The 19,656-nt window shown below is 39.6% G+C and overlaps 1 protein-coding gene across 10 annotated transcripts in view; it reads left to right on the plus strand.

The window, feature by feature from the left end:
• The window catches only part of plxnb2b (plexin b2b), a 123,627-nt gene that overhangs the window by 82,872 nt on the left and 21,099 nt on the right, over positions 1-19,656 (plus strand). For all 10 annotated transcript variants that reach the window (XM_053236618.1, XM_026920058.3, XM_053236619.1 and 7 more), the window contains 17 exons: positions 463-1,610; positions 2,563-2,757; positions 3,653-3,778; positions 4,012-4,112; positions 5,135-5,261; positions 6,561-6,717; positions 8,651-8,762; positions 9,306-9,417; positions 9,603-9,704; positions 11,907-12,002; positions 14,705-14,792; positions 14,882-15,045; positions 15,416-15,564; positions 16,338-16,449; positions 18,143-18,279; positions 18,677-18,859; positions 19,222-19,333. In XM_053236618.1, coding sequence (XP_053092593.1) covers positions 465-1,610; positions 2,563-2,757; positions 3,653-3,778; positions 4,012-4,112; positions 5,135-5,261; positions 6,561-6,717; positions 8,651-8,762; positions 9,306-9,417; positions 9,603-9,704; positions 11,907-12,002; positions 14,705-14,792; positions 14,882-15,045; positions 15,416-15,564; positions 16,338-16,449; positions 18,143-18,279; positions 18,677-18,859; positions 19,222-19,333 — 3,219 coding nt within the window. In that variant the 5' untranslated portion in view covers positions 463-464. The remainder of the gene's footprint in view (positions 1-462; positions 1,611-2,562; positions 2,758-3,652; positions 3,779-4,011; positions 4,113-5,134; positions 5,262-6,560; positions 6,718-8,650; positions 8,763-9,305; positions 9,418-9,602; positions 9,705-11,906; positions 12,003-14,704; positions 14,793-14,881; positions 15,046-15,415; positions 15,565-16,337; positions 16,450-18,142; positions 18,280-18,676; positions 18,860-19,221; positions 19,334-19,656) is intronic.

Here is a 19,656-nt window from a genome sequence, read left to right on the forward strand (position 1 = left end):
TGTGAGTTGGATTGTCTTGTTGTCATTTATTTGTAATGAGATAAGCAACAGATGATTGACTGTGCTTGAGCAGCTGTGACCAAACTAAGATTAATGTCCTCTGAGAGCGAGAGAGAGAGAGAGAGAGAGAGAGAGAGAGAGAGAGATTGGGGGTAGTGGCTGTAGACTATCACTTTATGTTCAACTCATATAGGCTATTTAGATAGATACCTTAATATTCTTAATACATCTTAATATTCTAAATAACCATTTTGGATCTCGTATCTCAACTTGTAGCTCAAATGGAGCATTTCAAATCCAGAAGTTGTGAATGAAAGCTGCTTAAACTTGTGGCCATCTTTTACTAAACAGCTGTGATTCATAAAAACCTTTTGTTCTTAGAAAAGCGGATGTCATTCCATGAAGGTGTCAGTGCTCTATTTCTCTCCTAAAAACACTTATGTCATCTGTTTGTTTTTGCAGAGATGGGAGATTGGGTGCAGGTGGTCCTGCTCTTGGTGTGTGTCTCCTCCTTTTCCAGTGAGGGGACAGTCTTGGAGTTTCCCACACACACGCACATCAACAATGTAGTGCAGGACCCTGCAACGGGCCGAGTTTACCTGGGTGCAGTCAATGCCATTTACCAGCTCGACGCTTTCCTCAAGCTGGAAGCTAAAGCAGAGACGGGGCCTAAGAAAGATGCTCGCAGCTGCACACCCCCCGTGTCCACCTCCACATGCATGTCTGCGGACCTTAAAGACACGAACAATGTCAATAAGCTCCTCCTGGTGCACTCTGCGAACGGATCTCTGATAGCGTGTGGGAGCGTGTACAGAGGAATCTGCTCCCTGCTGAACCTCAGCAACGTGAATCAACAGATCTACTACAGCGACAGTAAAGGAGAGAGGACGTACGCTGCCAGCATTGAGGACAGCGTTTCGGTCGTCGGTATCATGGCCACCTTCCAGTTCAAAGACGACCCGGGGAAAAAGCCATTCAACGTCTTTCTGGTTGGGAAGGGCTACGGCAGCCAGGAGGACAACCCAAAGCTCATCACCACACGCATCTTGGAGAACTACAAGGAGTGGGTTGTGTTCGAGAGCATCGTGGAGGCCTCTGCGGTCCAGGCCATTCCCTTTGCACCCAAGTACCAGCACCAATTCCGCTTTGTCTTTAAAGACTCCGGCTTTGTGTATTTCCTCTTCTCACGCACTCAAGGCGGGACTGACAACAAGAACTTCACTTTCGTGTCCCGGCTCTGTGAGAAAGACGAAGGTTATTACTCCTACACCGAGCTGCAGCTAAACTGCAGTGCAAATGGCGTCCACTATAATAAAGTCCAGGCTGCATATGTGACCGAGCCAGGAAAGGAGCTAGCTCGCGCCATGCTGGATTCCGGCTCATACGGAACCATTACGGTCTGGGATAAAGTGCTGTTTATAGTGGCCACTCCAGATGGTGAGAACGCAACAGACTCTGCTCTTTGCATGTATCCGTTAAAGCGCATTAATGAAAGGGTGGAGGACATCCTCAGTGCCTGCTACACTGACTACGGAAAGATTGGAGGAAGACCAGCTGTGTACAGCCCTTACATATCCAGTACAGGCAATCCGTGTGCCCATCGGCATAGTGTAAGTACCACAGTGATGACTTGGACAATGGATCGGATTAGCTCACAGGACAGCGTTTCTCACCTTGCAGAGTTTAGTTTCAACCCAATCTTGAATGGCTTTATAAATGCTAGTCCATAGTGATCATTTGAATATTAGAATCAGTTGGTTTATTATATTGGGACTTAGCTCTGCCGGGAGCTTGTGCTATAGAAAAATGATTTACAATAAGGGCACAGCTATGTAATGATTACGGATATAAAAGCATACAAATTAAATAGTTCATGTGTTCTAAGCGGATACAAACACAGATTTTTTTTAGAAAGATTGCTAGAAAGTTTCACATGGCATCTGGTTTAGAGTAGAGGTGTGCATCAGGACTGGAATCCTGCAGAACGCACCTAAAAGGTCACGAGTGGGAGGTTTCATGAGAGAGCAAGCAAGGTTTTCAGATATGAAGCTCAAATAAAGACTACATTCATTAACATGCATGTGCAGCAGTCTTTAGTAACTGCCTGGTCCAAGTCACAGGGGTTTAGGCTGCTAATTTTTTTTTTTTTTTGCAGAAATAGAAGTAGCAAAATTCATTCGAAAATATTGTGTGTGGGTCCAAACAAAAATAATATCCCGGAGAGCAGGATTAAAAACAGTCCTACGCACATCTCTTGAGTGATGGAGCTGAGGTTGAGCAACTGTCAGAGCGAGAATTCACAGACCATGCTGACAGTGCTGGCATTTCTGTCTCTTGGTTTTCTTCCGGTGTGGTTTTTTTTTCCCCTACAATAATAGTAGGGTCTATATTTAATTCAAAGAAAAAACCTTATGTTTTAGGCAATGCCGAATTTGGGATTAAATCCAAATACAGATACATATATGAACATCGAATTATTCGTCTAGTAAAGATGTAACCTGTCTTCAGGTTTTCAGCAGAGGTTTCTTTTAAACTTATGCTTTGAATTTTGCTCCATTGTAGAAGGAAATCGTGGACCAAAACAGGTGTGGAGCAGAGTTCCTCCGCTCTCCGCTGGCCAGCAGGCCAGAGTTTGCCCTGCAGTCAGAGCCATTCTTCACCAAACAGGCTCGAGGTCATCTGACTGCTGTGGCCATTGCTGTGGAAAATGACCATACTATTGCCTTTGTAGGGAACACCATGGGAGAGGTACTGAAGGTAGGTGTTACAGAGCTGAAGCAAAAAAAAAAAAAAAAAAAAGTTGGAAGTAATGGCTCTCGAAGTTGTAGCTTGGCTAGAATGCATGGTGTGGGTTTGAATACGAGTGGAGGTTAACTGGTTATATAAGAAGTAAAAATGGAAATAAAGTGACAACAGTGTTTCAGGCATTCACAGATGCCAGATATAAGAAGAATTTAGGAGGTTTTTCTTATGTAATGAAAAAAATTTGTAGGGCTGGATACAAACCGAGGACTCCTTTTTTTATGCTGCAGAAATTTTTAGAAGTTGAAATAATTATCTGCCAAAATGATCTGCTTTTATGGAACAGGACATATTATCCAATAATTGTGCAATGCCAGAAATATGAAATGGTGCATATGAGGCACCTTCCGGTTGTCTTGGATTAAAAGATATTGACTTACATTGCATGTCCCCTTCCCTGAGACACATAGACTATGTGTCTATGACAGAGGAGAATTGTTTTTAGATCATGAGTCAGTCGTCAGATTCAACCGCTACTTTCGGTAATGTAGAGAAGCCTCCTACATGGATTCTTCATTAGTGTTGGAACTCTGTCAGATTAAACAGGAGGGAGAAGTCTATATTGAAAAACGTGGCGTCTTGCTTTCACTCAGCCCAGCCGTACTGATAGCACGACTCAGAATGAGAAGTACAGGAGGCTATTTTTGGCATTTTTGAGCAGGATCCTGGAGTTTCTGGTCATTAACCGGCTCGTAGACTATTCGTTTAGGGATGACATTGTGTCAGGTATGTCTCAAATACATGAGATGCTCTGTGTGGGTTTTGGCTACAGGTTGACAGATTTCTCTTGTCCCATGCTGCACTGTATAATTGCGACCTGCTCCATGTCTATTGTTCTCCACCCACGCAGGTTCATTTGTCAAGCAAACCAGAGGTGTACAACAGGGTTCCTGGGGACACCATGGGTGAACACGTGAATAAGAATCTTTTCTTTGACAAGACCCAGAGTCACATATACATCACTACGGAGAAAAAGGTGCCTGCGCTGAAGTCATTTATCAAGGCATTAAGTCTGTTTGTGTTTGTGAAGGAGTTCATTTCTTTGCCCGTGGGTAATGTTTGATGTTGCAGAAATGTGCTCTAATGTCTTTTTTTTTTTATGTACACTGCCTACTAATGTGGCAGGTACTGTTTTATAATGATATCCAAACAAAGACGCTTAGCTTAAAATAAGTCTGTTTTTCTCACTGTATCTTACTGGGTATATAGATCACTAAGGTGCCAGTGCAGTCGTGCCACCAGAAGACTGACTGCAAGTCCTGCGTGGCTCAGAAAGACCCATACTGTGGCTGGTGTGTCCTGGAGGGCAGGTGAAGATTATTGATCATCTCTGTTCATGATTAAATGTCATGTCTAATGCAAAGACTTTTATGCTGCTCAAACCTAAATTGGAAAAATAGACAGGTGGATAAACATGGATACGTGTCAGGGAGCAATGATCTGATCTTAGAGCAAGACTTAAACCTAAAGATCATATCATACTGGGCATTTTTAATACTCCACGCTGTATGTTCTGATAAAAAGAGAAAGATGACTGAATGTGAAAAGCCTGTTTTGTAATAATAGGCATGCATCGGTGGCTCAGTGGTTCACGCTTAGTCTTAGTAACCCGAAGGTTATGTGTTCAAATCCCAGGACTGTCAGAGAGACATTGCATCTTGAGCATGACCCTTAATCTAATCCCTTAACTGCTCAGGCAGTTTGCTTTGTGTCCTGTCTTAGTTATAAAAAATGATAGATGAATAAAAATATTATATTTATGTAAATATACTGCTGTGATAAATGTTCAGTAAAATTGTACGTATCTTTTAATAAGTAATATATTCTTAAAAGTGGTGGATGAATAGGGCCAGAGTGAGACAAAAAATTGGAGGAAAGTGAAAGTGTATTATTTTTATGATAGATGTATGCTGTCATTCACCGAGGACTCACTTCTCACTGGAACCTTCAGCGTTTACAGCAATAAATTCCCACTGCAAGCTGTAGCGAAAACAACACACCGTGTACATTGCTAAAATCTTATGCCTGTTGGCATGGTGATATGTGCATCTTTTATTGCATTAATATATTATCTCCTCTCATTCTTAGCTTCTTATCTGCGGATGTAAGGCTGAATATGCTTGTCTGCTGAAGGTGTATACTTCAGTCACCATGTTATGTTACCTTCTGAATGATTAGTAATTTACCTATTAGTAAATACTGAATAATAATAATATGAGTATATAAAACTCAGTGAAAAGCATAGGCTGTCACATACAGAGCCTAGTGACTGTATATTGCTCAAATCTCCATGGTGACTTATAGATCTTTATGTTCTGTCCCCGTGCTGTAGGTGCACCAGGAGGTCAGAGTGCAGTCGAGCTGAAGAGAAGAATGGATGGCTGTGGAGCCCCAGACAGCAGTGTGTTAAAATAGTTTCCTTCCATCCTCCCAACCTCAGCTGCAAGAGATCCCAGCAGGTAACTGTGCAGGTGTCAGAGACGTAATTACCACACTTATTTTTAAACTTCCTTTCTCAAACAATCATTATAAAAGCTGAGCGTGCTGATCCACTGTGACTGCACAATAAAACCATATGGTAAATGTACAGAATGATTGCTAATGCATGTTTCTAATCTGAGTTAGCAGAACAATAAGTATTGTGTTTACTCAGTACTTATTGTTTGTACTTTATTATTGAGGCCACTGACAAAGATTTTATTGTTTTTATATGGTTGCAGTTTATAAAAGTTAAGTGGAAATAAGCCTGGATAGGGAATAATTTACATTTATTCCTATAACTTACAGTACATTTACTCCTATATTCTAGTAACCTTTATTACATGTATTAGCAGATACGTTTATCAGCTAGTTATTAAAAAAGCAAGCTGTTGTTTTTTTTAATAACTTATTTCCACATAGATAACTCTTCATTTCACATGCTTTTGTTGAATCAGGCAGAGAATCCCCATTTGAGCAATGGCTGAAATGTAATTTCTGGCTCGTCTGTAGTAAAATGAAGCAGTATCTACTGCACTCTTCCTTTGCACATAATTTGTGCAACCAATCAGAGTTAGACTCATCTAACGTACTATGAGTATCTTCAGAAACTGATTAATGAGCTGCTGCATCCATACAGTAAATAATAAATGTGCACTGGAGTTAACCATTCATTTATAGAGGGTGGGGTTTAGTTTTAACAATTATGTGCTTGGATGAAGACACATGGCATTTAAATCCCACACAGTCCTCCTCTTTTTTCACACTGAATGTCATCTTGAGCCCCAATAAGAGCTCTGAAAATGTCATCAATTTGGTTCGATATGGTTGAACTTGGGTTACTGTCTATGCAGAGTTTCACATCCACGTATCGTATCTTTGTGGGCTTCCTTTGAGTTCTCCTTTTTCTGGCCACTGTCCAAAAACATGCAGATAAGTGGGTTAATTATGGCAAATTGCCCCTAGGGTTAGATTATATATGTGCATGTCCCATCCAGGATGAATTCTCCCAAATTGAACGCAGTATTCCTGAGATTCACCACAACTCTAACCAGGGTTAAGCACTTACTGCAGATGAATGAATGAATATTTCAACATTTTGACACCATACTCCTGCTTGAAGCAAGTGTCCATTGGATTTTCCTTCTCTTAAACAGCTTCTGTATTCACATTCGCATCCACTACAAGCCAAACCACTCAACACATTACTTCTTGCAGTGGAGCTCCTCGACTGAAATGTATTCCCAGTCTGATAAACTTCTAAACTTTTCCCATGTTAGGTTGAAATCAACATTCCATCGCTGCCCAGCATCAGAGACTTTGACAGGATCCACTGCACAATCGGTTCATCCAATAGTAAAGCTACCATGGTGGACTCGATGGTCAGATGCAACCTGCCTCCCCCTAACCGACTTCCTCCTACACCTCCACACCAAGGTACCACTCTAAAGACATGTGATGTGAAAATACAGAGTAAGAATTCAGAATTATATTCTTACAATTCAGAATATACAGTCATTAACACTTTATATTAACACATATATCAAAACTAGCCTCATTCTACAGAAAAACAAAAACAAAAAAAACGATGTCCTGGAAAATCTTAAAGTGATTGCTTGAGCACATTTCCGCTGTGATTAGTTGAATTAACATAATCTTTGTAATCTATTTTTTTTTATCTGTGGATCTCATTTTAATTTTAGATTCACTAAAAATACCAGCATAGTCTAGCTAACTGCCAGTGAAAACCCGTGAGATTTTAATATCTGAGTCACAATAGGTGTCGTTACATTCTCAGTGGCAGCGGGGGTGGAGTTAACTGGAGTAAATCATTAGTCAGGAAATGAGCAAGAATTAAACAAATAGATAAAGGAAGTTAGTATGGGAAGCTTTTCCATTTGGCTTCTTTAAGCCTTGTGGCCCTTGATGGGCTGCATCAGGTGTGGCAGAGAACCAAATAATGACTAATCTTTTAAGAAAAAAAAAAACATCCCAGAAGATATTTTTGGAACATTTTGTACACCCAGACATGTGTTAGTTTGAATTTTACATAAAATGTTTTAATCATTAGCATGATTTTACCTTTGCATACAAGAAGACTATATAAGTGAATTTCCCTGTTTCCAGCTTTTCCCCAAACAAACAGTTCACTGCAGCAAAAGGAAACCAGCAAGTGGAGGCACAGGAGCTCTCAGGAGTGCTTTTGTTTCATTCTTGCTCATTTCTTAACCCATGATTTGTTGATAAGACCATTAAAAGCTTCATATTTGCCATTTTGGGCTTGGCCCATTTTCTTTGCCCAGGAGTATACAAAGTTTACAACTTAATTCCAGTCTTTACTCAATATATACACTGGGAAAGTTTCTTGTATTCAGAGTCGAGTTACACGCATGCTTAAATCGATTTTCTGGATGCCCCACACCTGCGTCTAGTTCTCACCTACTCCCAGAATTGTCTTGACAAGAGGTGTCTGCAGTGTTTTTCAGTAGTGTCCAGACTGCAGCCTTAAAAACACAAGCACTTGCTTTTAACCCTGAAAAAATCATATAAAATGGAATATAAAATGCAGACGTAAGGAAATAGAGTGGTTCTTCTTTTGTTGTGTTTTTAATTCTCACTAGACACATGTAACTCTGAATACTGCCCTGTGTGGGCATGTCAGATCGTATAATGATTGACAGTGGTGTCTCTCCGGCAATGTAAACAACTCGTGAAGCACCAGTACTAGAAAAGTCTGTGCAGGGCTTTTCTTTATGCATGAGAGCAATGAATGTTGCAGCAAAACCACGTAAGATTGTGGTTTGTGTGTATTCCACTGCTACTGCTGCCTGAAGTTCACCACACAATGCAAAAAAAGTATATCTTCAATAAAGGAAAAGTTATCTCATATTTCTCGTTAAGAAATTATATAACAAATATAAGACCATCGACCCTATTTCTAGACATATTTATTACATTTTAAACTTAAAATTGTCTTATTCTATAGGAAGATCATTCTGCTTCTTTCTAGAAAGAAGCAAAATTATCTGCTAATAGAATAATCCTATTAGAAAACTATCCAATAGAATAATCCAATAGAAGAACTATCGAGCCAATATATAAAGGCTATTTCAAGAAAAAAATTAGTTGAAAGTTCCTATATTCAAGATATTTTTATTTACTAAGTTGTCATTTTTTGCACTGCAGGTAGACACGTGTAGGATTGCAAACTTTCCACAGATTTTTAAAAAGATTTTTATGATGACGTGGTTAATAATGCCGATATACGAATAGTTTCGTCATGTAGAAGTATCAGAATGTTCACTAACTTCATTACTTTGCGATGTGGTGAGTATTCTGAGATTTCTCTCCTTTCCATCCCTGTGTGGAGATTCGGTGGCAGTGCCAGTGAGGATCTTCGTGAACGACAGCGTGGAGGTGGCCTCCCGTGACTACGAGTTCTACGACTGTGCAGCAGCAGTGCGCAAAGCGGAAAATACTCCGTGAGTGGCTTCTTCTCTCTTCTCCCTGTGTCAGCGAGTGTGTCACTGTTTTATGCTGACACTGAGCTACAAAATGCACGTGTGCGTAATGAATACAAGCATCCATACGAATGAGACTAGCTTTTACTCATAAATCGTGATGCATGAGTGATGCTGGAATTGAATTTGCTACTGTAGAGACCTGTAGTAGGATTTTCTATTCCTTTCCTCTATTTTTCCCCCCACCTCCATACCAAGAAGAGGAAATTGCTTTAGTTTCCTATTCATTCATCAACAGTGAAAGTCAATCTCTTGTTTTTTTTTTTTGTTTTTTTTTTTGCTTTTTATACTTTTCTATTTGTTTCTTTTTTAAAGCACTCTGGACTGTATCTGATGAATGAGCATTGTTTCCTAGGAATTGAAAAGATGTGTGTTCTCCTCTTAAATTTACACACTGCTGAAAAAACCTAATTATGGAGCACTGGAGTCTGTGTAATGCTTCTCTCTCTCCTTCCTGTCTAAAGGTGTGTGTGTTTTATTCCCTGTTCTGTGTTTAACTCGTAGCTGTATAGCGTGTGTGAGCAGACCGTGGGCGTGTCAGTGGAATACTGCCGATCACACGTGCTCGGATATGAATGATGCTGAAACAGGGCCCAATATTATCAAACACAGACAGGTGCGAAAACTAAAAAATACATGAATTATTTGGATATTTTATATATACAGGTATAAACAGACTAGAAGTTCGACCCTAATGTTTTGAAATACATTGTTTAGGTTGTTTACATATCCATACAGGAGACTGCAGAAGTAAGGTGTGTGTGCGTGTGTGTGTGTGTGTGTGTTTCAAATGTCTTTCAGACAAAGAAATGTCCACGGTTTGAAAACCCGGATCCTGTCCTCATTCCAGTGGGATATAAGACTCGCATCAGTTTTGAAGGAGTAAATCTGGAGCCCTACAAGGTGAGCTCTGACTTCTAGTTATTCTTGATTGTGACAAATACCTGTATTTAATATTCCCACTTTAAAATGCACACTCATACCATCATCTAATCACCCAATCATGTGGAAGTAGCACAATGCATAAAATCATGCAAATCATGCAAATACAGAGCCAGCGCTTCAGTTTTAAAATGTTCACATCAAAGTTTTCAGAATGAGGAAAAAATGTGATCTCAGTGACTTCGACAGTGGCCTGGTGGCTGGTGCCAGATGAGCTGGCTTGAGTATTTCAAAAACGGTTCATCTCCTGAGATTTTCACGCACAGCAGTCTATAGAGTTTACACACAATGATACGAAAAGCAAAAAATAATCCAGCGAGCGTCAGTTCTGTGGGCGGAAACACCTTGTTGAAAAGAGAGAGGACAGGTTCAGGCTGACGGAAAGGCTACAGTAACTCAAATAACTACTATTTACAACCACGGTGAGCAGAAAAGCATCTCAGATTTCACAGTAAGTAAATAATTAAAGAAATAGATCTTTATTTGTACAGCACACATCATTTTGAGTCCCCACTTCCCAGTTTTTTGACGACTCGCACCAACACCCCCAATAAAAAAAAAAAAAAATTAAAAATCAAATTATTGCCTTTTATTAACTGGAAAATAAATTTTAAGAAAATAAAACTAAAGTTTTTCTGACTGTTGCAGGAGAAGTGCAGTCACGCCACCTGCACCTCGGAAAAGCAGATAAATAGTTTTATGGAAATATAACATTAAGAAACTGAACTTGTAGAACATAATTATTCATCAAGACTGAAACATAAAAGTCAGGTACCCAAAGTCATTAATCTTTTGGAGGTGTGATTGAATGTGATTTAATAAACATTTAAACTTACCATAATGTTATGGACTTTCGTGTGCAGTAAGCATTGTATAGGCTCGGTCCTAGCAAGGTCTTAATGTTATAACAAGTAAAGCTATGACAGTGTAACTTTTAATTCTTTTAACCTCTGCATGTTATTGTTAATAAAGCTTTCTGTGTAATGAGCATAAATATATAAATATTAACACTTTCTTATATTTAGACCAGTTTTTTTTTTCTTTTTCGGTAGGATGTGTTTAATGAAGCTGTAAAACTGAACCGCTTTTCTATGGGCTACCGTAAAACATAATGCGCACGCACGCAAATAATCTGAAGAGTAGATGGTGTGACTGCAGTGCAGGAGAGCAAAGCGAACAAACAGCATTTTAAATCACTGTCCGATTATAATTACCATAACATTATTTATAAAGCGTTAGATTTGACACTTCGTTAGGCCTGTTTAATGGTTTTTTCATAGTCAAAATTTTTCTCTTTCAGACGAAATCCAAAAGTGCCTATTTTTGACTATTTTTGGCTGAAATATTCTGGTGAGATCCCTAATAAATGTAGTTAATTAATGCTAGCTATAAACCTCTATATTTAATGAAAGGTAAGTGGGACACACTTTTATAGATTTTATTTCACATTCACAATGAGCTAAAAAAAAAAAGTACTATGACAGAAAGCGAGAGCGCGGCATCAGTGTGTCTTTCAAGCGGAGAGCCCAAAACACTCGTGCAACTGTCAATCATTCTGGATTCACCTGTCAGTTGGCTCATCTGACGTTTTTATTAGGGAAAGAAAAAAAAAAAAAGATGCTTTTTTGGAATATTTTTGCCTTCCACTGTTAAAATTCTTAGCTCATACTCAAAGTGTGTAAAGGTTGGCAGGTCTGAAACGGTCATCTTTAAGTATTCCTTTTTTGGTATTTTTCATCTCTCCCATAACAAAACACACACAAACACACACACACCCTTTGTGTCTTACAGATAGAATTCATTGCAAACCAATACAAAGTCATTCTGACCAATTACCTTTTTCCTGTGATAAAACATTTCTAGCTTAATGGGCGTGGTCTCTTCAACGGTGACTCCGCCCCCATCCACAGGACACGAGGGTTCCCAGTATGGTTTAATGGGGATGAAAATGATGTAAATTCTATGCTATGGGCTTCACAGTCCCCTGATTTCAGTGTTGAAGACTGTGAAGTAATTCATCAGCTCAGTATTAGCTCTGTGGTATTGAAGCTGTAGGTGTCAAAGGTTGCCATCAATACTCTCACACACACTCTTACATTCCTCATGCGACTACTCCACATACAGTATTAAATCAGTAATTCCTGTGAGTTGTTGATGTTGCAGGGCAGAGAGTTCACCATCGGTACAGACCTAATGAAACAGTTTGAAGATGATGTGAAAACTGAAGAGGGTCCATTTTTCTCTTTCAGTGGATACATGGTGAGTAAAACTGATCTTGCATGCTGATTTCCTCTCTTCCTCTCACACCACACACACACACACACACACTTGTAATTACATTATTAAATGCCTCCCCCCACACACCCATTATCAGTGTATGCCACTGTATATGTAGGCAATACGGTTGAAGTAAACCTTTGATTGATTGATCTGGTCGTTAGTATTCTAGCTGGCTGTCACTTAGGTCCTGTACTCCAGGGATATCATTATCCTGTCAGAGTGGCTCTACTCAATTTGACCCACTGGAGCTCTGAATATATTATGATTCTCTTAACTCAAACTGAAGTTTGAATTATTATTATTATTATTATTTATTTATTTTATTTTTTTATTATTATTATTGGCAAAAGTTACACAGTTTTGCCACGTCAAATGTAGTCCATCAGCCAAAACCTGAAGGCTTTGATTTTTTTCTAAATGGACTCATTAAATAGTCTGTCATTATATAATAACACAGAGAATGATTGTACGAAATTACACACATTGATTGAAATTTTCAAACAGTTGGAGAAAGTACTTTCCAGCAAAAAGGAAAACCATACTAATAAGAACATCTTTCTCTAAATCATAGTCTGTTCTCTTAAAAAACACCTTATGCAGCCAAACGATTAAAGCACATTTGGATTAAATGCAGCCCAAAGTCATCCGTCACCATGGACAAAACCAGAGAACCCGCGGGATCCTGTGATGATTGATGGCGTCATGAACTCTATAAGTATCAGGATATTTCAGGCCAAAACCTGGTTGCTTCTGCCAGGAAGTTAGAACTGTAAGAAGTTGGAACGTGATAATGAGCTCAGACAAACTCAAAATCCATCTTAATCTGTGTATTTAAACGCTACTGAAAGCTATGATTTGCATTGAAGAGGGAAGTCTGCATGCACCAAACTAATAATCTAAAAGAGGTTGAGATGCTATGCATGGAGAAATGTTACAGTGCAAGTTTTATTATATTATCAAATGAGAAAAACTTTTGGAGTTTGTCCGGAGATCACAAGTTTGAATCCCGGCGATGCTACAGCCATCGGTGGCCACGAGTCCAACAGAGCAAAGCTGGCCATGTGCTCTGGATGGGAGGGGCATACTCTCTCTCCCCTGTCAATCACAGCAGCACTAGCCAATCATGACCTTTTTATAGCTCTTCTAGCTTTTTATAGCACCTTCCTCCAAGTGTGTTATACCACCGTTCCATTCGATTGCAATGAGGAAGTGATTCTATCCTGAATCGGCTGAAATTCAGTTAACTTGCCTTGTGTTTTGGGTTGCAGATGATGTTTTTCTATAAAACCTGAGCTGCAAGCCGAAAACTGAGCCAAAGGACAGAGCTGCGGGAATTGTGATGTTCTGGAGATTTAGACTTACAAACAAAAAGAGAAAATAAACAGTGGATGTGATATACAGAAGGTCTTAAACTAGTAATTTCTATAATTATCTCAGTGTTCTCCATGCTCCGTGCTCCGTGACTGTTATGATTTTTACATACACTTGGCAAAGATTTGGGTTTTTTCTATTGTCGTATTTCTGACCAATACATGAAGGAGTTTAATACATGCGTTTTCAGCCCTGCGCTTCCCTCAGCCAACGTTTTTTAATTTTATATATATATATATATATATATATATATATATATATATATATATATATATATATACTTTTTGGTTTGTTTAATTATGTGCAGTGAGAAAACAAACCAAACCAAAGTGCAAATGAACCAAAAGTATCAATTTTCACTCCGTTTCGGATTCAGTAACCGGATTAATAGGTTTGAAAGCACAGTTAAAGACAAACCAGTGGCTGATTTAGGTCAACAGAGTTTTTCTTACCTGCTCTCAATCTTAGCTGAAGTGAATTAAAAACTGTTAAACTGATCTGGACTCAGTAGTGAAGGTCACACCTCCATTGTAGTAAAGCATGACTTTTAGATCACTGCACCCCCTGTTGGTTAAAGCAGAGCTCATTTCACAACTCCTCTCATCAAATAACTCTCTGACTTTCAACGTCTTCGAGTTGGCAGGGAAGCAGCATGTAGCAGTGCACCATGCGAACAGGCCTGGAGCATCGATTCTCTTCAGCTCTCTCCAAAGAGAGGAGGAGTTTGTGAAAAGCAGAGTGCCTACAGATATAAAAAAGCAGACTCTTCAAGTGTGACTGTATAGTGACATACACTCCTGGGCAAAAAAAAAAAAATGGGCCAAGCAAAAAATGGCAAAATATTAAGCTTTTATTGGTCTTAACACAAATCATTGGTCAGGAAATGAGCAAGAATTAAACAAATAGATAAAGGAAGTTAGTATGGGAAGCTTTTCCGTTGATTTCTTTAAATGTTTAAGCCTTGTGGCCCTTGATGAGCTGCATCAGGTGTGACAGAGAACCAAATAATAACTAATCTTTCAAGAAAAAAAATCCCAGAAGATATTTTGGGAATATTTTGTATACCCAGTCATGTGTTACTTTGAATTTTACATCAAACATTTTAACCATTATTATGATTTTACCTTTGTGTACAGGAAGACTGTATAAGTGAATGGTGAATCAGCAAATGGTGGCACAGGAGCTCTCAGGAGTGCATTTGTTTAATTCTTGCTCATACATATATATATAATGTGTGTGTGTGTGTGTGTATAAATGAGACTTTTAATAGCATGGATGGAATTCTTTCTGCTTTGTGTTGCTTTCTGTAGTTTTCATATGATAAGGCTCAGGAGACCAGCATCCTGTTCCATATTAAAGACAAGCACACAGAGAAGAAGATTGACAGCACACTAAATGGTATATTTTTTGTGTGTAATTGGTCGTATTGTTCCTGTAAGTGGTGTTGAGTAAGTTTAATGAGTAAGTTTGTGTTGTTTTTTCTGTAGTAACACTGTATAACTGTTCGTTGGGCCGGGAGGACTGCAGTCTGTGTAAGAACACAGACTTTAAGTACAACTGTGTATGGTGTGCTCGATCACGCTCCTGCGTGTTTCATAAACTGTGTCCCAGCGATGAGGAGCAGGAATGCCCAGACCCTGTCATCTCAGCAGTGAGTTCCACACCAACACTGTGTACCAGTAACATACATGGTATAGAAAGTAAAACCCCAGATTAGGTATCATTTTTATTAGCTCATGTTTTAAAGCCTTTTTTTTTTAGGTTTTTTCACTTTGTGTTGGTCAAAAAGATATCGATTTGGCAAACTTTGGCCTTGGGAATATTTTTAGACACATCAGTACTAAATGATGGTATAACAGGCAACATACAACTCAAAACTGCTCTCTAGTGTAGTTCAGTACTATAACAGTAGCATTTATTTATCTCATAGTGTAAAATACATAGTTAAGTGTAGGATTTATTGTAGTGGGAGCTTATTCTGAACTAAACTAATGCTCCACTTTGTCCTCATTTCCTTCTAGATAAGTCCACGCTACGGTCCACTGAAGGGAGGCATCTCAGTCACCATTAAAGGTTCTAACTTGGGCATTCACAAGGATGATATCAAGAGCATCTCTGTAGCAGGAGTTCCCTGCATCCACCAGGAGGAGAAATACTCTGTTTCTACAAGGTGATGTTTCAGATATGATCATAATGCTTCTGTATCAAACATCAAACTCCCTAAGGGACATTGCAGCTGGGCCAAATTTAAAGCTGGGCCTGTATTTTTTCATCTCTACAGTGCATTGGGTAACTCCTAAAGTTTCATGAAACTCACTTTTTCACCTCTCTGTCATCTATGCTTTCCTGAACTCTCAGAACTGTATTCAATATTCGAGTCTTAGGCTGAGAAGAAAGAAAAGTGGCAGCTGAAAAGATTGAAAGCTAAAGCAGTAATTCTAGCCCTAACCTGTCCTCTAACCATGAGCTGGGATGTGCTAGCGAGATCCCACACTGAGCTTTTAAGCTCACTTACACTGCTTATGTCCGAGGGTGGTCCGGCTTTGTGTTCGCTTGGCTGCTAACAAGCCTCTCAAGTCCTGAGGACTGTGTGTGTGTGTGTGTGTGTGTATGTGAGAAAGAGAGAGAGAGAGAGCTCAAGAGAGAGAGAGAGAGAGAGCTCCAGGCATTATTCAGCAGGGTTTGGCATCAGCGTGATGCATACACATTCACAACACTTTGAGCCAGAGGCTTCAGTAGATCTCCCCAGGTGGAATCTACTTCACCGAGTTGTATAGTGAAACACTGCGAGTTGGAGTCATTGCTAAATGCTGGACTGCTGCATCAGGACACACTGGTTGCACCATTCATCTGCTTTCCTGTGGCGTGCTTTTCGACATACCACAGAGAAAATACCTATAGATCAAGAATGAAATAACTCTACCTTCTGCTTCTTGTTCGCAGCGTCGTGTGTGAAATTGGTCAAGTGATCCGCCGAGGCCCGCATGAAGGACTCGTGGAGGTGGAGGTCAAGGGAGAGAGGAGAAGCAAATCCTCAGTCTTCTTTACTTACCGAGTGAGTCACAAATCTTACCCAGCATGCATCATGTAGTTGATCAGGTAGTATTGTGTAAGGAATAATACAAACTAATAAACAAAAGAAGTGGTAGCAGCAGGTCCTGAAGTGGCCAATAAAAATTAACCAATGATTACATTTATTAAATTTATTCATGAATGACTCATTGTACTTTTTCTAGTTTTCTAGTTCCATTTAATATTGTGGAATGTCTGCGAAACAACTTAGTTCCTGTTAACACTTACCTTATAGCAGTGTTACCCATCACTTCTTCACCAGCCTCTCTTCTTTCTTATTTCGTGAAGTTAATAAGACAAAAAAAATGCGTTGTCATGTTACTGCGAAACCTCAAAACACAAAGTCATCTGCCCTGAAGACTTTCCCCTGAAAACATACTGACCATTACAAAGCACTGACACTGGAGACTCCTTCTATATATTCAATGATATGATATCAATGATAACATGCTGTGATTTTGTGAAATAACAGCACATTTTTAGTAGTTCTTTATTATTAGACTGTGTGTGAAGTGACCACAATGCAAGTCGCTGTGCATGTTGTTACTATAGAAACTTTAACGCATTAGAACGAACGCATTAAACCATGTGATTTGATCTACAGTTGGATCTACTGTCATAGCTTCTGTTATAGAAAATGAATCAACACCTTGTGACTTATCTGATTCAACAATTAAACAGCATTGTGTTATAACTGAAAATAGCTACTTTCTTCTTTATATGTACACATGAAAGGACAATGTGGAATATTCTAGGACACACTGCTGTATCGTTAAGACTAATTGTAACATGAAAGGGCAATCCATTTTTTTTCCCCCACAAAGTAGACACTGAACCCACTTTAGGCTGCAGGATGATGTGCGTTGTCCCCAAGGTGCAATATTTATCTGTCATGTTAGCAGCGCACACTAATTTTTGTGTATTAGCACATTTTATTGCATCACTATTATAGGGAGTTAACATTGCTCTATCCCTCCCACAGGGCTTTGCACAGGGCTCTGTGTTTATTCAGCGAGCTGACAGCACTGTGTGTGTGTGTGTGTGTGTGAGAGAGAGAGAGAGAGAGAGAGAGAGAGCCTCAGTGTCAGTACAGCCTAGGGAAGATATGAGACCAGAACTCGAGGGACTTATGATACAGTTATGAGTAGGTGGTAACAGAGTTAATGTCTTTCACTGCCAGTTTTTTAAGCTACAGCTCACTCAATTAGCCCCCAACTGATCCCCACTCGCAGGATGCACAGACTCTCAGACTACTTTTAGAAAGCAGGCTGTAATGTTTCAATCGGCTTAGTTTTGGAAGTGTTCATTTTTCTTTGCCTAATCGCATTACCGTGTCGAGAAAAGCTACCTGCTTTTTAAATTTTGCTGAATAGTGTATCTATATGGATGAATATAAATGAGAACTAGGAACTAAACTCAAATGGTGAAATGTTACTGAACACAAAAGGTAACGCGAAGGCGAATATCCGCTCCAGTAGACAAAACAGTGGTAAGATAATTAGATTAGATTCGGTTGCCCTTGAGAGAAAGAGACTTTTTTTCCTTGATTGGATGCTCCTTTCATGTGTCCACTTATTACAAGTGGCTGTGAGTTAAAAAAAAAAAATGACTGAATGGTGTAACATGTTGCAATACACTGTAATTTTTTTTTTCTATCACTCTCATTATTTTCACAGGACCCCAAGCCTGAGGTGGTGCAGCCCAGACGAGGTCCCAGAGCGGGAGGAACAATCATCACCATCACCGGCACTGACCTCGATACGGCTTCTAAAGAAGACATTGACATTTCTGTGGGTGGAGTGGCATGCCCAGTGTGAGTGCAGCGTTGCATCATGGGGGATGTAGTTGTGTAATTGACTTTATTACTCAGAGAGGCGCACTTGCATAAAATTTACTCAGCAGACATTGAGGAAAGTAATTACTCATAACCTGTCCAAGTTTGGTGTATACGTGACCTATTTTGCCTTTCTGTACTCTCTCTCTCTCTCTCTCTCTCTCCGCGTAGACATTTTGCATTTTCCTTCCACATTCATAATGCCCCACTTATCTTAACCTTTCCCCTCAATTTTCTTCTCTGCTGCTTGCCTTTTTACTAATTTTGTTTGAGGTTTTTCTTGCCGTTGTTGCTTAATTCATTTTCTTTTCACTGGATGCCCCCCCCCCCCCTCACTCTCTCTCTCTCTCTCTCTCTCTCTCTCTCTCTCTAATAGTGAAGAGTTTGGGAAGCAAATTACATGTAAGGTGGGGCAGTACAGGAATGAAAAAGTGCCCTCCGACCCCTTGCCCGTCACTGTACGCTACGGAAAACACACCAGCATTCAGGTGCCTGCCTTCTTCCAGTTCTCCAGCAACCCGGACATTTCCGACCACCAGCCCAGAAGCAGCTTCGACTGGTGAGCTCACACTGATATGCCCTTCCTTTGCCAAGAAGAGTGAAGGGAATCCTATATTCACCCCATTATTTCCAGTTTTAGATGGAACAATTCTGTTTTCAAATTCAAAAGGCTTGTGTACTTGATCTCTGAAAGTACTTGAACGTAAAGCAAACAGAATTACTGCATCAGATTTAAACTATTTAGTGTTCAGCTCCAAGCCTCCAGACATAACTTACCATTTCTGTTCAGATTTAAGCTTTTGGCAGCACTCTCATTTGCATCACTGAAGACAGGAAGCAACCCTGTTTTGGGTAATGTGGGGAAATGTGTGTTTTCTGTGGTCTGATTTTGTCCACTAAGTTTGTGTGTAACTCTTTCAGCGGTGGGAGGAAGATCAGAGTGATGGGCTCTGGGTTCGACCTCATCCAGAAAGCCACCATCATAGTGCAGGCTTCAGCTGATGAATGGTCTGGACTTCAGACTCCTATGGAGGTACAGCTGCACCATCTGTATCACTCTAGTAAATACTGTGATAAAAGACCAGATTTTTTTTTTTTGGTCCTGAAGATGAACTGCTTGTTGCGTCTGTAACTTTTTTTTTTGTTGTTGTTTGAAATCAATCTTTGTGAGATTTCTCTTGCTCAGATTCTGCTTTCAGTTATTTGATATGGCAGGCAGTTAATTCCAGAGCTGTCATAAACAAACCAGTGAAGATTAAACAAGCATTTGTCTTGGGCAAAAACTTGTTTGTTTCGAAGTGACCTTTATTATCTGACGATACACTTTTGAACTTTTTTAGACACCCCTCCAAAACA

The sequence above is a fragment of the Pangasianodon hypophthalmus genome, chromosome 9 (genome assembly GCF_027358585.1).
Source record: "Pangasianodon hypophthalmus isolate fPanHyp1 chromosome 9, fPanHyp1.pri, whole genome shotgun sequence".
Taxonomy (NCBI): Eukaryota; Metazoa; Chordata; class Actinopteri; order Siluriformes; family Pangasiidae; genus Pangasianodon; species Pangasianodon hypophthalmus.